General features: G+C 32.4%; 2 protein-coding genes across 12 annotated transcripts; one reads left to right on the top strand and one right to left on the bottom strand.

The window, feature by feature from the left end:
- The first annotated feature begins 23 nt into the window (after positions 1-23).
- On the top strand, positions 24-2,217 carry LOC105683767 (putative hydroxypyruvate isomerase). Of its 3 annotated transcripts, XM_020851031.2 has the most exons (7): positions 143-161; positions 477-596; positions 937-1,147; positions 1,228-1,339; positions 1,449-1,621; positions 1,708-1,827; positions 1,918-2,217. In XM_020851031.2, the coding sequence occupies exons 1-7, from the start codon at positions 159-161 to the stop codon at positions 2,103-2,105; spliced, it is 927 nt and encodes a 308-aa protein (XP_020706690.1). In that variant the 5' UTR covers positions 143-158; the 3' UTR covers positions 2,106-2,217. The 3 variants fall into 3 exon arrangements, with proteins under 3 accessions (XP_048505907.1, XP_020706690.1, XP_012252058.1); XM_048649950.1 differs by lacking the exon at positions 477-596 and having other exon boundaries at positions 24-161; XM_012396635.3 differs by lacking the exon at positions 143-161 and having other exon boundaries at positions 199-596.
- Positions 2,218-2,382: 165 nt separating this feature from the next.
- LOC105683766 (palmitoyltransferase ZDHHC2) lies at positions 2,383-15,967 on the bottom strand. Of its 9 annotated transcripts, XM_048649921.1 has the most exons (11): positions 15,588-15,967; positions 14,887-14,913; positions 14,397-14,491; positions 13,741-13,861; positions 13,158-13,381; positions 12,716-12,845; positions 12,280-12,406; positions 9,711-9,797; positions 7,761-7,888; positions 5,919-5,978; positions 2,383-5,422 (listed from the first exon to the last, which is right to left on the bottom strand). In XM_048649921.1, the coding sequence occupies exons 1-10, from the start codon at positions 15,706-15,708 to the stop codon at positions 5,959-5,961; spliced, it is 1,080 nt and encodes a 359-aa protein (XP_048505878.1). In that variant the 5' UTR covers positions 15,709-15,967; the 3' UTR covers positions 2,383-5,422; positions 5,919-5,958. The 9 variants fall into 9 exon arrangements, with proteins under 9 accessions (XP_048505878.1, XP_048505889.1, XP_012252052.2 ...); XM_048649932.1 differs by lacking the exon at positions 9,711-9,797 and having other exon boundaries at positions 15,588-15,964; XM_012396629.3 differs by lacking the exon at positions 5,919-5,978 and having other exon boundaries at positions 15,588-15,964.
- Between the last annotated feature and the right edge of the window lie 168 nt (positions 15,968-16,135).

The following is a 16,135-nucleotide window of genomic DNA, read 5'->3' on the forward strand; positions in this document are numbered from 1 at the left end:
TGGCAGTGACGTTATATACCCCAGTCGATAACTGATGTAGAATGTTTCGACTGATAACCAGTCATCGCCGATAAGCAGTGTCCCGTTGACTTGACAGAAATTATTCATCAGAGAATAAGGAAAAAAATAGTCGACAGATTTTCTGATTGCATGTGTCAATGGTATTAAATTGGATATTATTATACGCAATATTGTACATACATGTGTGCGGCATAAAAACTAACCCTACCCATAGTCCATGTGACAGATTAGATCATTGGTTGACAGAAATCAGCTGTTGACAAACATAGAGTAACCTAAAACCCCATTCGAATTCTAATATGAGTTCGGAGGAGTTTAAGAAAGAAGTAAAAAAAAAAAATTGTAGAAGTAAAGGCGCAATAATACGCAGCAAAGAGCGTGAAGTTATAAAATCTATAATTGAATTTTGTGATCAAGAGGCTAAGCAAAAATCTCTCCTTGTTCCTCTTCGACAGGCTACTAAAAGGGCAGCTAATTATGCCAAGGTTTCCGAAAGAACTGTCAAACGAATAAGGGAGGAAAATAAATTAGGTTTAGAATTTGGAGATGATTATAATTCATCGCATACCAAATGGGTAAGACTTGTGCGACGTCGAATGATTGTGACAACTTTTAATCCTTTGCTGAAAGTCATGCGTCTCTGCATTTCTACATTATTCATTGCTGTAACTTTGAATCAAGTCATCAACATCTCCAAAATTTATTTGACGCTGGTTTTGGCCTAAAATAAATTCTGCATCCTGAAATCAGTTATCATAGAAATTACTATATATTAATCCCCAATAAGCAATATTGGATAATCTTATCTGATCAAGTATGGTGTGTCAGATAAAATAGTTACGTCATATGTAGCATACACACTTAAGAGCTTATAACATTTGGTGAATATCAGACATTTTTCTTTTTGACTTACAGTGCAGAGTAGCAAGAGTAACAATGAAATTTGCCAGCAATTTATCATTTATGTTTGGAGAGAGTCCAATCATAACGGAAAGGTACTTACTGGCAAAGCAAGCTGGTTTCAAAGCAGTCGAAACAGGATTTCCTCTGGGATTTTCGGTTCAGGAAGTTGCAGATGCTAGGAGTAAAGCCGATGTCAAGCAAATCCTCATCAATATTTTTACCGGTATTTTGTCACTGTTTATATTGTCTGAGATATTATAATTCTCATAAGCTGTCTGTAATAAATGACTATTTATTTATCAGGTGATGTGACCAAGGGAGAATTGGGCTTTACCGCTATACCTGGAAAAGAAGATGAATTTCGTAAAAGTCTTGGCCTTACAATCGAGTATGCAAAAGCTCTTGACTGTAAAAAGTAAGTATTATTTACCTAACACATATAAGTTCATCAAAAGTTATAATCATTCAGATCCATTCGAAACAGCATCTGCTAGCAGGAAACTAGAATCAATCATATTTTTCAGGATCCACATAATGTCTGGGAAGGTAGAGTCACCTACTGAACTCAATGATTCAACTTATGAAAGCAACTTAAGATACGCTGTCGAAAAGCTTCAGACCGAGGATATCATTGCTCTAATTGAACCAATAAACAACATCACAGTACCAAACTATTACTTGAACAACTTCGACAAAGGTATGTACTTCAAATAAATCAAATTGAATTTATAAAAAATACTTCATATAGTTTTCCTTCCTTTTTTCAATTTATTTTTGGATTAGCTCTAGAAATAGTCAAGAAAATAAACAGCCCACATCTAAGATTGATGCTGGATCTTTTCCATTTGCAACACGCACGTGGCAATATTACACGTACTATCAAGGAATACCTTCCATACCTTGGTAGGTACTTTTAATGTCACTGATAAATCATTCTATAAACCAATGTTTGAGTTTGCATTATAACAAACTTTGGATATTAATCTTACACAGGTCATGTGCAAATAGCACAAGTGCCAGACAGACACGAGCCAGATACCGCTGGCGAAATAGACTATAGGTATATATTTTCACTTTTGGAGAAAGAAGGGTACAACGATTACATCGGTTTGGAATACAAACCGAAAGCTGGCTCTGCCGAAGGTTTGAAATGGATAAAAAACTTCGGTTATACTTTATAAATCATTTAGAGAAATAAAACTTGTAAATACGAATGGGATATTTAGAAATTATATCTTAATATACATAACATGATGTATTTCGTTCTTAATAAATTACTTGTCGATACGTGAATGCTGTTCAAAGAATTATTCGATCCAAAATTGAAAGAAAATGAATAAAAAAGAAACATATCAACTAATAAGAGAAGATTTTATTCAGAGAATAACTCTAAAAGATGACGAAATCAGAGGAGAATCAAAAAAATATTAATAATTGTCCAGCTAGAAACAACTAATAGAAAAACGAAACACGCGCATGTTTATTACCATACAATATTATTATTGTATTTCTGATTAGGTATAGCAATATAGACACAATATATATTATTTACAATACATAAAATTATATATAAAATTCTATTGCTGCTGCATTATAGACATATACTGTGCGGAGCTTACAAAAATTATGCTGTATTCAGCTCCATTATTAGGTGGAAATTAGGTCTCTGGTTAAGATTTTTTGACATAAGTCTAAAAAATGATTTCTGAACCCTTCGGATGATAATTTGGTTGACGTTATAAAAACATTACACCATATTGACTGACTATCCATCACAAAAAAATTTCTACGATAAAAAATCAGCACTGGCAGGTACTTATGTTTGGTACTCGTCGAGTGGTGCATTTCAACGCCTGGTACCAGCTGAATGAAAATACTTCAGATATGAAAAGTCCAAGTTACAGTTTAATTGAGGACAAGGACGTATCAGCGCCTAGAAGCCTCAAATATTTTTGAAGCACTCTATCAAGAAATATTATCGTAAAATAGGGTGTGAGCAGTATCTGACTCCTTGGTAGATTATCTTCAAATTTTAGAATAGTTTGTCTAAATACTCGATTATTTACTTTTCGTTTCTAGTGGTTACTTATTTTCTTAGATCAATAATAGTCGAGTGTGGAAATTCACCACATGATAGATATTTGATTGATTATTGAGTCCACAAGTGAAAAAGACTCGGATAACTTAAAACACTAATAAGATTATTGCCAATATTGCAGATATTAGCCCCAAATAAAATGTATAGCTGGTGAAATTAGAATTAAATGAACTTCAGTAGCCTAGCAAAAGAAACTCATCGTATAAACTGAGATCTATAAGGGCTAAAGCTGCAGCAGGTGTAGTTTTTGTAATGTACAAAGTTATAAAAGTGAGTAAAGTTATACTATAATTTAACACAGTCCCGAGTTCACACGAGCAGTCAGTGATTTATTGCACAGTATTAAGAGTGACTTTACCAAAAAAGAAAATTCAGTCAGAAAAAAAAAAAAAATTTCAGTATGCAACTCGCTCAATAATTTGCATATGCTTATGCTAAGTATTGTCCTTACATTATACATACCATTCAACCATTCGTTACCACCACCAATGGGAATATTTAAGTACGTATTGTATTTGGAGAATATTTCCCACGTACGAAATCTTATGTACATACATCAAATTGTGCGCAGATCAGGTAACACGCGTATCAATACAAATTAATTTCATTGGCTTGGGATCGATTATTATGCTCTCTTGATAAACTCGAACGTATCGGGACGTTGCTAATCCATTCCCCAATTCTTTAATACCTACAAGATTCAGAGGCAGAATTTATATGATATAGAATAACAAAAGCGATTGTTTTACATAAAAAATGTGATTTTAGTTAAAAAAAATAAAATGCAATAATGAATGACATAAGGTATCGCAGAAACATAGGATATTTTCTGCATACATATGTGTTACTGCATGTGTAGAAGCGTGATGGCATCTCTTGCAAAGCAATAACGTTAATAATTAATGTCGAGTGCTAAGACGTTTTTAAAAAATAAACAGTAATCTCATATAGTAAATAAAGCAAGGAATCTTATTGTGAAAATTTTGAACCAACAATCGCACACTTTATAGCATATTCGTGCTGCCTATAAAGAAAAAATTTAGAATAGAGTAACAATACTTTGTCACACAATAAAAGCACAATTTCCTCACAATGAATAAAATAGCTATCTAAGTGTGCTTTCAAACATTTTCTTATTGCATAATTATATTGTCAATATGTTTGTTCAATGCTACAATTACGATGTGACCAAATACATAGTTTAATTCTGTAACGATAACTGTTTACAGTGTACTCGATGATTGTTTTTCATTTTCATAATTCGTACACCTTTTGTAACAAACTTATCTCCATATGTAGAACATCTATCTAGCATATCAAGTGGCCATTGCACCATTAATGAATAGTAATTATTGTAATCGTAAAAAATGATAAGCAGCAGCTTGTCCTGTGATGTTTAACAAATGAAATTAATATTGGCTAATCAAAAATACCTCTGCACAGGAAGCAAATAATCTAATGATAATATTCAAGCAATAATTTACAGCTCATTAATAAAGATTCAAATACTTTCATAATCTTCTTACATCTTTCATCGTCATTTGACACCCAGAATACGTTATCTATACTCTTTTATATGTATAAAAAGTAAATCAGACGATAACACTTGAAAGCCTTTACGGCTATGAAATTGAAAAACAAAAAGAAACGTAATATATATTCACAATATGTGAGTGATTCATAAAAATAGGTATTCGGTGATTTTTCTTAAATTTACAAACTGAATAGCTGTTATGATGTTCAAGAGCTTGAAAGAGACGAAGAAGTCTGAATGACATCGTATCTGTATACTTTCTTTGACTCAGAACTGAAATCTCGGCCGATATAATATTTTGACCTATAGCTAATCAATACTTTTGATGAGGATAGATACGAGTTGATCGAAACTAAACTTATTGTTAGTATAAATATTGAGCCGGCATCAAACGGGTATTCCAAAATAGTTGTGAACGAAAAGTCTTTCGTTAATTTCAGTAAAAGTATCGGCTATGTGTGTATAGTCAAAAGTACCAATGCTCTAATAACATGATTAATTGATCAAATCAAGAGCAGAGCTGATTTTATAAATTGAAAATAAATTTCCTCAGAAGTAAAACTCGAAATAACTACAGTCATAAAAATAAGCAAATTGAGTCCGGTCCTCTATAAATAATAACTCTATATGTTTGTTCAAAAGCGATAAACGTTGTACATAACAATACGAGTTATTTTAACTGTGCATAGTTCGATGCCACCGAACTTCTCAAATGTTGGTAATTAACTACGTTAACGCAGATTCGGCTCTCCTCATTTATTTTGAAAGGGTTTATGAGGTATTGCATGAGCCGTTGTCAAACAGCTTTTTCAGCATCCACAAGCGGTTCACTCACATCGCTCCCTGGATTCCCTACGACAGCAGTGCTACAAAACATTCATATGACATCAAATTATTATAATTATTATTTTTATCATTATTATGAATATTAGCTATCTTATTAACATTGAACAAAAGAGAAATTAGTAAACCAAATCTCAACAAAAATAACAATTCTTATTGATAAAAATGTATGTTGATAATGTAACACAGTAGGTGACATGGTTGGACCGGCGAATATTGCATGCAATTTATAAATTGGATGAACATTTATGGTATTCAATGCGGAGTGACTATAAATGTTTTGTAACCCACCCCAAATGTCAATAAAAATTAGCAATAAAAATAGAATGACAATGTACAGAGAAATGAAACGAATAAGTAAGATAAATAAAGAATAACTTTGCAAGGAATTAGAGTTCATACCGAACTACCAAGAGCCACAATGCTATATCTATGATAATAAGAATCGGTTCGTTATTCAAGTTTGAAAAAAAGACAACAAGCAAGTTAGTCAACAATTATTGTATAGATAAACATTACCCAGTGCCAAGGGCCAGAATAGTGGCTTCTTCTACCAAACTCATTTCATCAAAGTTGTACCTATATCAATTGAATATTTTCTATTTACATTTATTTTAATTCTGAAATCCATTATGACACAAGACGAATGTGAGTTGTAAGTTTTTCAACAAATGTGTGAGTGGAGAAATTAGTGTGATACAATAAACCCAAAGTCAAGATGCTGTGATTTTATGTTATAAACGGGACATTACAAATAGAATTAAATTTAAAAATAATGTTAAAACTATTGTTAGTCCTTCACCACATACCACAAATATTTGAAACTGTCCTTCAACTTATAATTATCAACGATCAATTGCATAGGTCAACGTAATTATGAGATTGCTTGAAAAAGTACTCAAAAAAATCTTGGCAAAATTTAATGCACTGAATATGGTATTAAAGATATGTTCACATATATTTTATGTACAGTATAGACGTACGTATAAACATCGATTGGTATCACATAAACTACCTACATAATCATAAACTCAAGTTTTCTCTACTCAACTCACAATAAAGTGGTAAGGAATGTTTAAATTCATCACAATATCTTATCAAACAATATTTCACTGTCACAGTCTAAATAAATCTATAGCGAAATACAGGGAATATTGCAATATAAAAAGTGAAATATATACATAATACATATATATATCTTTCATTATCATTTGCTTGTTCATTTACTAGTGCTTTCTCAGTTTTCTTAGCATCTGACCTTGGAACATAATAGACATTCATTTATTAAAGAAATCAAATATTGCTGACTGGTCTCAATAAGAACATAGGAAAAATATATGCTGGTACTTTTACAGGACTAAGAATGAAACCGCCTATTTGATGTTGTATACCATAGCACACATTGTAAGCAAATTACACTAAATAGCATAGTACTATGTATGTTATTGATAGTCAATGAAAAACGGGCATGCCTTCTACTACACCTCTTTCTAATAATCTAAGCACCTGCTTATATTTTATTTCAATTATATTTTTTTTTTTCACAGGATTGCATTACCATTAAGGTAAGGTAAGGCATGTAGTGAGAGCATGCACTATCCTATTTACTAATTGTAAGAAGATCCAATATCTATCTTCCAATATTACATCCATTTTGCACGACATATATCATATGTATTAAATTGATAGTAAGTTTATAACTCTGTACGCTATTAGCATAACAAAATAAATGATCATTTGACAATACCAAAAAATCTGTCAAGCTATCTTCTCAATCTATATTACCTATGTCTGATTTTCTGAGGTGAATCATAGAACCGAAATTTTTTAGGTATAACTCACAAGAGTTTCAGCTAAATAAAATCCAACCAATAAATCAAACGATGAATAGGTCAATCGAAGGTATGTTTTATGGGGTCATTGAAAGGCTTAGAAAGAAATAAATTAATAATCGCAATGGGATAAAATTCGTGTAAGGTATGACTACCGAAATTCGGCGCAAGGTAAACATGTTCTAAAAATATTGGTAGCTTAAAATTCAGTGGAAAATGCCTCGCGAAGTCTGCATTATGCTTTCTAATACAATAACGTTTTGTAGAAAAATTAAGAAAATAAATAAAAAATGATACGCACACCAAATGCTCTCGATACATTACGGTAGTCTTTGAAAAAAATTCAAATAAATCCACCATAAGTTTACTGATTACATGCTGCTTGTTTAGACTTGGGAATTCTTGATAGGTATCAAATTTCTGATAGCCTATTGCTGAATCTCTTTGTTTAAGGGTGCCATATTTATCACCGACCAACATTTTAATTGGTCTAACTAAATACCATGACTTTATGCTATCTGCAAAATACCTGAACAAGCGCCAGAATGTGGTGGGGAGTCGAGCTCAGCCTCATCTCCCCACCGTTGTGGTTCGCCAAGCAAAGTGTGGGTATCTTCATCGCATAGCCGCTCAGGAAAAGTAATCCCATCTCCAAAGCTGCAACCCATACCCACAATTTGAGGCATTTTATGACCCCAATTTTATCCAGCATCTCACATAATCAATATTCTTGTAATTATTAATGTAGATATAATCTGATCCAGTATATGTATCAAAAACTTCAAAGTTGGATCTTTTGCTGCAGTAATGTTCGAAATTTGATGCAAATCAATTCACATGTCTTGTGAGATCACCAAACTTTTTTTGTAATTAGAAATTATCGGCATCAAACCTGTCTCTTGCGTAAACATGACTCGAGTTGGTAATAAAATAAAACGCCTCTACAGACACAATCGTAAAAATGAAGTGTCGGTATTTTATTTTGATAAGAAGTACGTTGTAAATGAAGATAAAAAAATTGAACCCATAGGATCTCAAAAGGCTGAAGATACCGTAGAACGTACTGAGCATGGAAATTTGAATTAGAATTCCGACAATTAAAAATTTTTGAGCTAGGTGTACAAGATATCGCGATATTTTATTCTAGTTGAATATGAAAACAGTATGATTATTCCAGCTACTGAACTTTCATTTGATGAATCGCTCATTCCAAGAGCCAGATGCACAATACCGTATAAACCTGAATACTTTTATACAGCGTAACTGAAATACATTGAATATTTGCAACTCGCATCAGTCATGCATTTGCATGATGCTAATTATTATTGCATCTGAGTACAGGCAAATAGAATCTGCTGACATTTCAGCTCATATCATTACATTCCATTATAATCATAATTCCGTAATCACGAATAATTGTTTTTACTGATATTCTATTCTTTAAACTCTTTCAACATTTTTTACTTACAGTATACAAAGGCATTTCGAGTCAGTGCAGACAGTGGCCAGTAACAAGAAACGCAAACTGTCAGCTATCGGAAATTTGTATAAATATTTCCCGAATCATTGAATAAGAGATCTACAAAATGTGTAAAATTTATTAAATTCAATCAAAACAAATTTTCCTCTGAACGTTATTGTACAAAACAGTACGTCCCTAATTTTGTTTAAAATTTACTTCATTTATTAAGTGGAAATTAATAAATTACTGCAAACCTTATCTTTCATTCTTACATTGGTATTCATCTTTCATGAATTGCTATTGTTAGAATGATTACAATTGAATAATTATCGATTGAAGATACAGTGTACTAAATAGTAAGACAATGACTAACACAACACCAAGCAAAATAAGCTAACATGCATTGACAGATCTTCTAATAGCACAATTATTGTATATCATCCTGAAACATCAACTATCAACTTAGTGTTTGCTCGTTCCATATTTTATGAGAAACCATCAAATAGCTTTTTAAAAAATCTGTCAGAAGATTATACCTAAAACGTAACAAGCATGCATAATGCTGTACCATTTCATTACATAGTATCATTACTTTGGAACTTGGTGGATTTTCTCCTCTCATGAGAATTTTATATCATTTTTGAGACGTGCAGATTGTGCGACTAACATATGTGTGCAAGATGATTGCCATGAGGCCTATAAGACATATAATAGAACATCTAATCCCACTATTCGAGGTTGTTTTCCAATCACCTATGGTCAACAATCTTCCCTACATTCTGAGAAAAAAAGCTTGTAAAAAAGATAAAAAAATATACTAGATATTAGAAAGTATATCCCAACAATGATTTGTATCTTGAATTTTATACAATTGAAGATTGAATCTCCTGCGTTACGTCAACAACGCAAATATTTTTTGACTTAATATTATTCAATTGTTGTGGCTCTCCGTCAGAGTTCCAGAGTAATGGTTGCTGAGGGTATGATGCGGGTGAACTAATATTCGGTTGTGCTGACCTGTTCTGAGTACTGCCCATGGAGTTGTAAGTGTTAGAACCACCCTGATGCGGCGATCGTACAGGGTAGACATTTCCATCCCCAAGACTGGAACACATCCGTTCCAACCCCCCAGTTTTAAAATGAAAATTTTCTATTCTATACACTTTCTAAATAAGAATTTTTTAATAATGATTCACTCCAATGAAATCTAAACCGCGATCACTATTGAAAAAAAAAAATACGAAACGTTTCAAAATCTCAAAAAATAGAAGTGAAAACTAGAAAAAAACTAATTAAGTTTTCACGCAATGAGGCTATTTATATTCACACTAGACCTAAATTTTCATCAGCTAATTGGAACAATTAATTGAATTAACACCGTAAACCTGTCCCTCTTTGATCGAGCGACGTAGTACATTCTAACGGACTATATGGTGTACTTGTTGAAACTTCAAATAGAATATTTCTATTTTCACGGGCGATAAATTATACAGATGCTAATTTATTCCTGATGAATTTATATTCGCAGATATCTGATCTGGATGAAACTAGTGATGATAATTCGTTGAAGAGATAATTATAATTAGGTACATTGATGTATTTAGGAATCCCAAAAAGAAGAAACTTTTCTGAGAATCTATGACGTTAAATTCATGTAGATAAAATCTCAACTTAGATTACTGAATACGTCATTAGCATTCTGACACACACGTAATTAAATATATGTACAATTTTTAGACGAATAGTTCAACTACATGCAGATTTTAATGCTACCCTAAATTTTACCATAACAATAAAAAAGAATCACGTTCACCGTTTATTGGGTGAAACTGAGCATATCAAATATAATTCCACCAAGAATATTACTCTCATGTGCACCGAATCGACCATGAATAAGTAAGGCACTACACATTGATTATTCGAAACATTCCATTGATTACTGTAAATAATATCGCCGATAATTGTCTTGATTTTTTCACAAAAATTTATAAATCGATTTTCAAAGGGTCACCTATGCTTGAATTTTTTTTATCACACCCGAGAAATTCTGTAAAATTATTTCGAAGACATTGCAATCAATAAGTCACACGAGAAAATTCAATTTTGGAAAAAAAAGCATTCGGAAATGCTAGCTGTTAAATAGAAGAAAAAAACTGGATATAAAAACGATGGAAGAAACTTTCATAGCAATAGCAATGCCAAGATTGAGAGCAAAGCCTGAAATATGAATGCAAAGAAATTAAAAAATTTCAAAAAACTCAAACAAAAAATGTCGTTGGTTTCGAATACCAATACGTATGTTATCTTTCAGATAAAAAGTACACATTTCATCAGCCCTAACGTGCAACGTGTTTGGACGGATATGGTATCTCTGCATAGCACATGACATTCGAATGACCTCCGTGAAATATTTATGAGACATTTTGACCATATTTATGTCACAATCAGTATGGGCTCCTGACCTAGTCAATGTGAAATAATCATTGCATGGTGTATCAACAGCTAAGAGTTAAGTTTAAAAATACTATGATGCTGAAGCTAACAATGATCAGATAATATCATACCCACACATACTTGACGAAGAAAAATTGATAGGTAAATGGATAATTCATTCCGAGCAGTTTGATATATTCCAAATATGAAGTACACTCACGTTTTTGATAAAGCATAACTTTGAGAAATAAAAACTAGTTTTGACGTTTGTAAAAGCTAAGCTTAGATTTGATTTCTTTTCTAAAATTAATTTTCAATAGTGTGTCGATGTATATGGCATTATAGATCAATATAAATAGTGCTTAAATTGAAGAAAAGTGCATGTGCCGTTCCACAAAGAAACGTTTTTAACAATGATGGGAGACATCAAGCGGATCGCATGGACATTAAATTAAAAAATACAGTGACATAAATATTTTCAAAATGTAAAATTGGAAATTATTGAAAATAATTTATGAACCTAGGACAAGATTGCTGGATACCAATAAGTTTATCCCTAGACCAAAACAATTAAAGTCTAGAAAAATGACAAATTTTCAATCATAGTTGTCAAATAACTTGATGTTACACTACTTTGAATTTGAACCTAAGAAACCTGTTTGATTACCGTACATTATAAAACTTGAAAATGAAGTCAATAACTAACAATAACTCAATAAATAATTAGCTTTTTCCGTCAAAGTTTTTCACTGATATTCAGCATTCTTCCTAGTTCTTTATTCCGAGGGATAACTATGAGTAATAAATAATGGTAAGACGAAAGAGAGAATGGAGGTAAATGAAAAATTTTGATACTCACAGCTAAGCGAGTAATTTGGGCTTTGCAGTGTATTTTGCATTGATGAAAATATGAATAATTTATAAATTGGTATTGCGCAACTGGCTCAAAGTTTTGTTATTAAAAATATTCATAGAAACTCTTATCAAGAGTAAAAGTTTCATTTCAAATATTTCGACAGATATCATTATCAATTACATTCTCTCGGGATTATTCATCCTTCAGAGAATGCATGATTATAATTTATAGACTCGTATGATTTTTGTTTAAACTTATCGTGTATAAGAGAATAGTATAATAAGAAAAACAGCTCACCTAGTAAAAACGGGGAAGAACCAGAGACGTGAATTATCACCGAAAACTTCCTGGAAATTATTGTATTTTCCAAGACTGAATCCATCTTTGTCCTTTCCAGTTCTGAACATCGGTGGCCTGAACGCTTCTGTGAAATTATTGAAATACTATGTATACTATAGGGATCACAAACTGCCGTTACCAATAAATCTTATTGTTACACATTGGTCATAATATTATCAAACATAAAGATAACATATTCGATTAAAGATAATAGATTAGTTTATAACATAAAGATTCTCTGCTCACATATCATGTTTCTCTTTCATACGTAAAGAATATCTTTCAAGTTTTGAACATTATTATAGAATAGACTTTTACGGTATACATTTTCAAATGTTAATCCTTGACAATTGAATTTACAATGTGCTCTAAGGTGAAAAATTTCAATACATACCCAATGTTGACCTGTTGTGAAGGATGAGATAGCAGTGATAGAAGAAAAGAGAGTTGAGGCTAACTGCAAACATCAGGGCAACAAAGAATAAGAAGAGAAGATGAAACCTTTCCATTCCATCCAACTCGCCCTGGAAAATAACTAGCTTAAATACCCATGTAGATTTCAGTGTCAATCCAATCATTGCTGATATTATAACTTTGTATTTATACAAGCACCAATGACATAGAGATAAAACAATTTTTTAAAGATTGATAAATATATTTCATTGATCTCCAACAATCTCCATGTAGCAGAATATGCCAGCATGATGATACGTGATACTTGCAACTGTACAGATTGTGGCAAATTGACCCATAGAATTACCGAAGACCGTTGAAATAGTACATCATTTTCTTTTGAATGTGGTCCTCGTAATAAAGAGAAAAATATTAACTCTAACCTTCCAAACTCGGATGAAAAATTCCAAAGAAGTGCCAGCGATAAACATGCAGTAAAGAAGAGCGTAAGCCAGGAACAACATGAAACACTTGTAATTATGGAAGCCCACGCAGTTGTTCACCCACGGACAGTGATGGTCCATTTTTAGGACACATGTTCCACACACGCTGCAATGGTGAGCCCGGTCTGGTTTTATTAATTGACACTTCTCACAGAAGCGGATTGCTGTAATTATGGTATTTAATGTTTTCATTACTGACAATACCATACTACATTTTTGTTCACATTCAAAAATAAGTCAAGTAATTTCATAACGTAAAACGCCACGGTCGGTGAAGTACAATTTAATTGATAAAATGAAACATTGTTAGATTACCATTCTTACATAGCATTCTATGTTTTTCCAATATTCATCGTATTGTCACGTGTAGTACAGAAAATAATGAACATGACATAGTTAGATCAACAGAATTAGTCGAAATGTAACATTTTGGTAAAATATTCTCTTCATAATTTACAGATTGAACAACTATTACACATCATGGAAATAATAAGTGATAGGTATAGGACCTTTTGTCCCTTACCTCCTTTAATTGTGCGATTAGTAATAGGAAGATCTTGGGCAAACTGTTCCAATATTTGCCTTTGAGCTTCCTCACTTTCGGCTTGTTGAAGTTTTTCCATTTCAACAGGGGGTATTTTAAACTGCAACGTCCAAGACAAACAATAACATTACCTACATCGACGAGATAGGGCTGGGAAGGATGAAAAATAAATCATCTATACATGTATGTAGCGTGTAGTGTAGCATATGGTTGAGTTTAATTTAAACTACTATATGATAATATCGGTTTCAAAATAAAAAAACGTCTACACAACTCATAAATGATATGTTATTGCAATAACAAAAGATGAGAAACAGGGAAAAAAAAATAGTCACGACTTATACACCAGTGAGCTTGAAGATTTTTCTCAGACAAATCTGCAGAATTCTGAGCACAGTATTGGTTATCTAAATTGCTAAATTTAATACCACATCACCATTATTTAATCGTATGATCTGTGAACTAAAGTAAATATTTATTCATTATTCGGCAGATCTCCCATAAATAGTTCCTGCAATGTACAATTAAATGTTTCTTTCTTCACGCATCACTTTCAAACTATCGTACCGATATCTGGTCGGTTAAAATTTTTCAAGATCATTGACCGGATCGATTGATAATTTATTGATCGTTACCTTTTCCGGCACCCTTCCAAGTTCCGTAAAGACTGTTTGCCAGTATGACCAGAGGAATAATAGAAACAAGATGTGGAAGAAGAACAGATAGAATGCTGCAAATAGAAAACGACAAAAATATTACTGAATAGCAAAACATTGATCAGGTTTCCAAGTGTTTCACATCTTTAGTTGTACCTCATTGAATCTCATTGAATTGTGGGTCATTTTTCATCCTACATGATATGAATTTCAATTTACATTATGTTGTCTCCTGTACATTGAGAATGATAAGAGAAAAAAAATACTTAGTCTGATCAGCAACCCAAATTCGTACATTATAGCTTATCAATGATACACAAAAATACAACAGCCACAAGATCTGAAAAGGTATGTACATCCGGTAGTAGTAAAAATCTATGCCCAGTATTATCAATTGTCCAATTTCTACACCCACAAAAATACCCGACATTAACATTAAATTATCATTAAATAGATAAGTAACACATACCTTTTTGAACATAACTTTTTATAGTATCTGAAACAAAATAATAACATTGATTAGTAAATGAAAATCACACTGTTTGAACGAAACAAGTTCAACTTGTTTGTGGATGTAGTTGAAGGATGAAGTCACCTATACAGTAGTCATGTTTGTAGTCGTTATATTTGACAAGAATGATAATATTCAATTTTCATAGAAACAATGAGTTTACATACAATTGCTATAAACGTACTGACGATTTGTGCAAAAAAACTTTGAGGACCTTGCCGTTGAAAAACATTTGTAGGAAACTAAGCGGTCAGTTTCTCCCAATCACTGAATATGATTGGATTCATGCAGAACATAAGATAACAGACCGCAATGACCATGTAATGAATTTTAAACATTTGAGAAGTCTTTTGAACAGTTAGGGTTAAATCAGGAAAATTGTTGAAAATATTTTAGTGTTTTGACATTGGATAATTTATACGAATAAATTCTATCAATAGGTACACCTGAAACGAGGGACGTATTTAGATACCAAGTGAATTTCAGGTGGAATGAAAGTAGGTAGTAAGAAACGTTACAAGAACGGAAGGTGATTCCAAAGAGAAGACGAGGTTATGCGAATTATTTGATAATATTTCCACACAACTGCAGATAGATGAGATAAATTAAAGGAAATATACTCAGCAGCTTGAAACATTAAATATAGAATTTAGGCTTACAATAACAGAGTTCCACCACATAAGCGTAATAAGACCAGAAGACGATGGTCATGATAAAGATAACGGGTATCCATTTGAGGGCTTTCAAACACCACCAACAAGGTCCATTTGGTTTACCCATTTTTATCAAACTTTTATCCGTTCTAATATAGTTCACTTTATTTTTCAATCAGCCACATTTTCGAACCGGATGTATTTTATAATCCTCCAAAAAGAAAACACGAAACAACCAACCACTCTCTGCAGATATTCATCACACAGTAAACAATCGAACACAGTTTATTGCAAAAATCGATTACCTCATTGATATATCGATAGAGATGTCGTCATGACTCGAAAAAATCTACGCAAGCGCAATGCGCCAAATATGCGGCAAAATTGAACTCAAAATTTCAACTCTGGACGGTCACATATCCGGTGTACCGAAAATTATTCATTAGTACGAAAAATTCTCTCTTCCTAACGTAATATCCACTTTATTTACACTTGGACGATGAAGAAAGACCTATTCGGTCTATCAAAAGAAGTCCGAAGTACACAACAATCCT

Source organism: Athalia rosae, chromosome 1 (genome assembly GCF_917208135.1).
Source record: "Athalia rosae chromosome 1, iyAthRosa1.1, whole genome shotgun sequence".
Lineage (NCBI taxonomy): Eukaryota > Metazoa > Arthropoda > Insecta > Hymenoptera > Athaliidae > Athalia > Athalia rosae.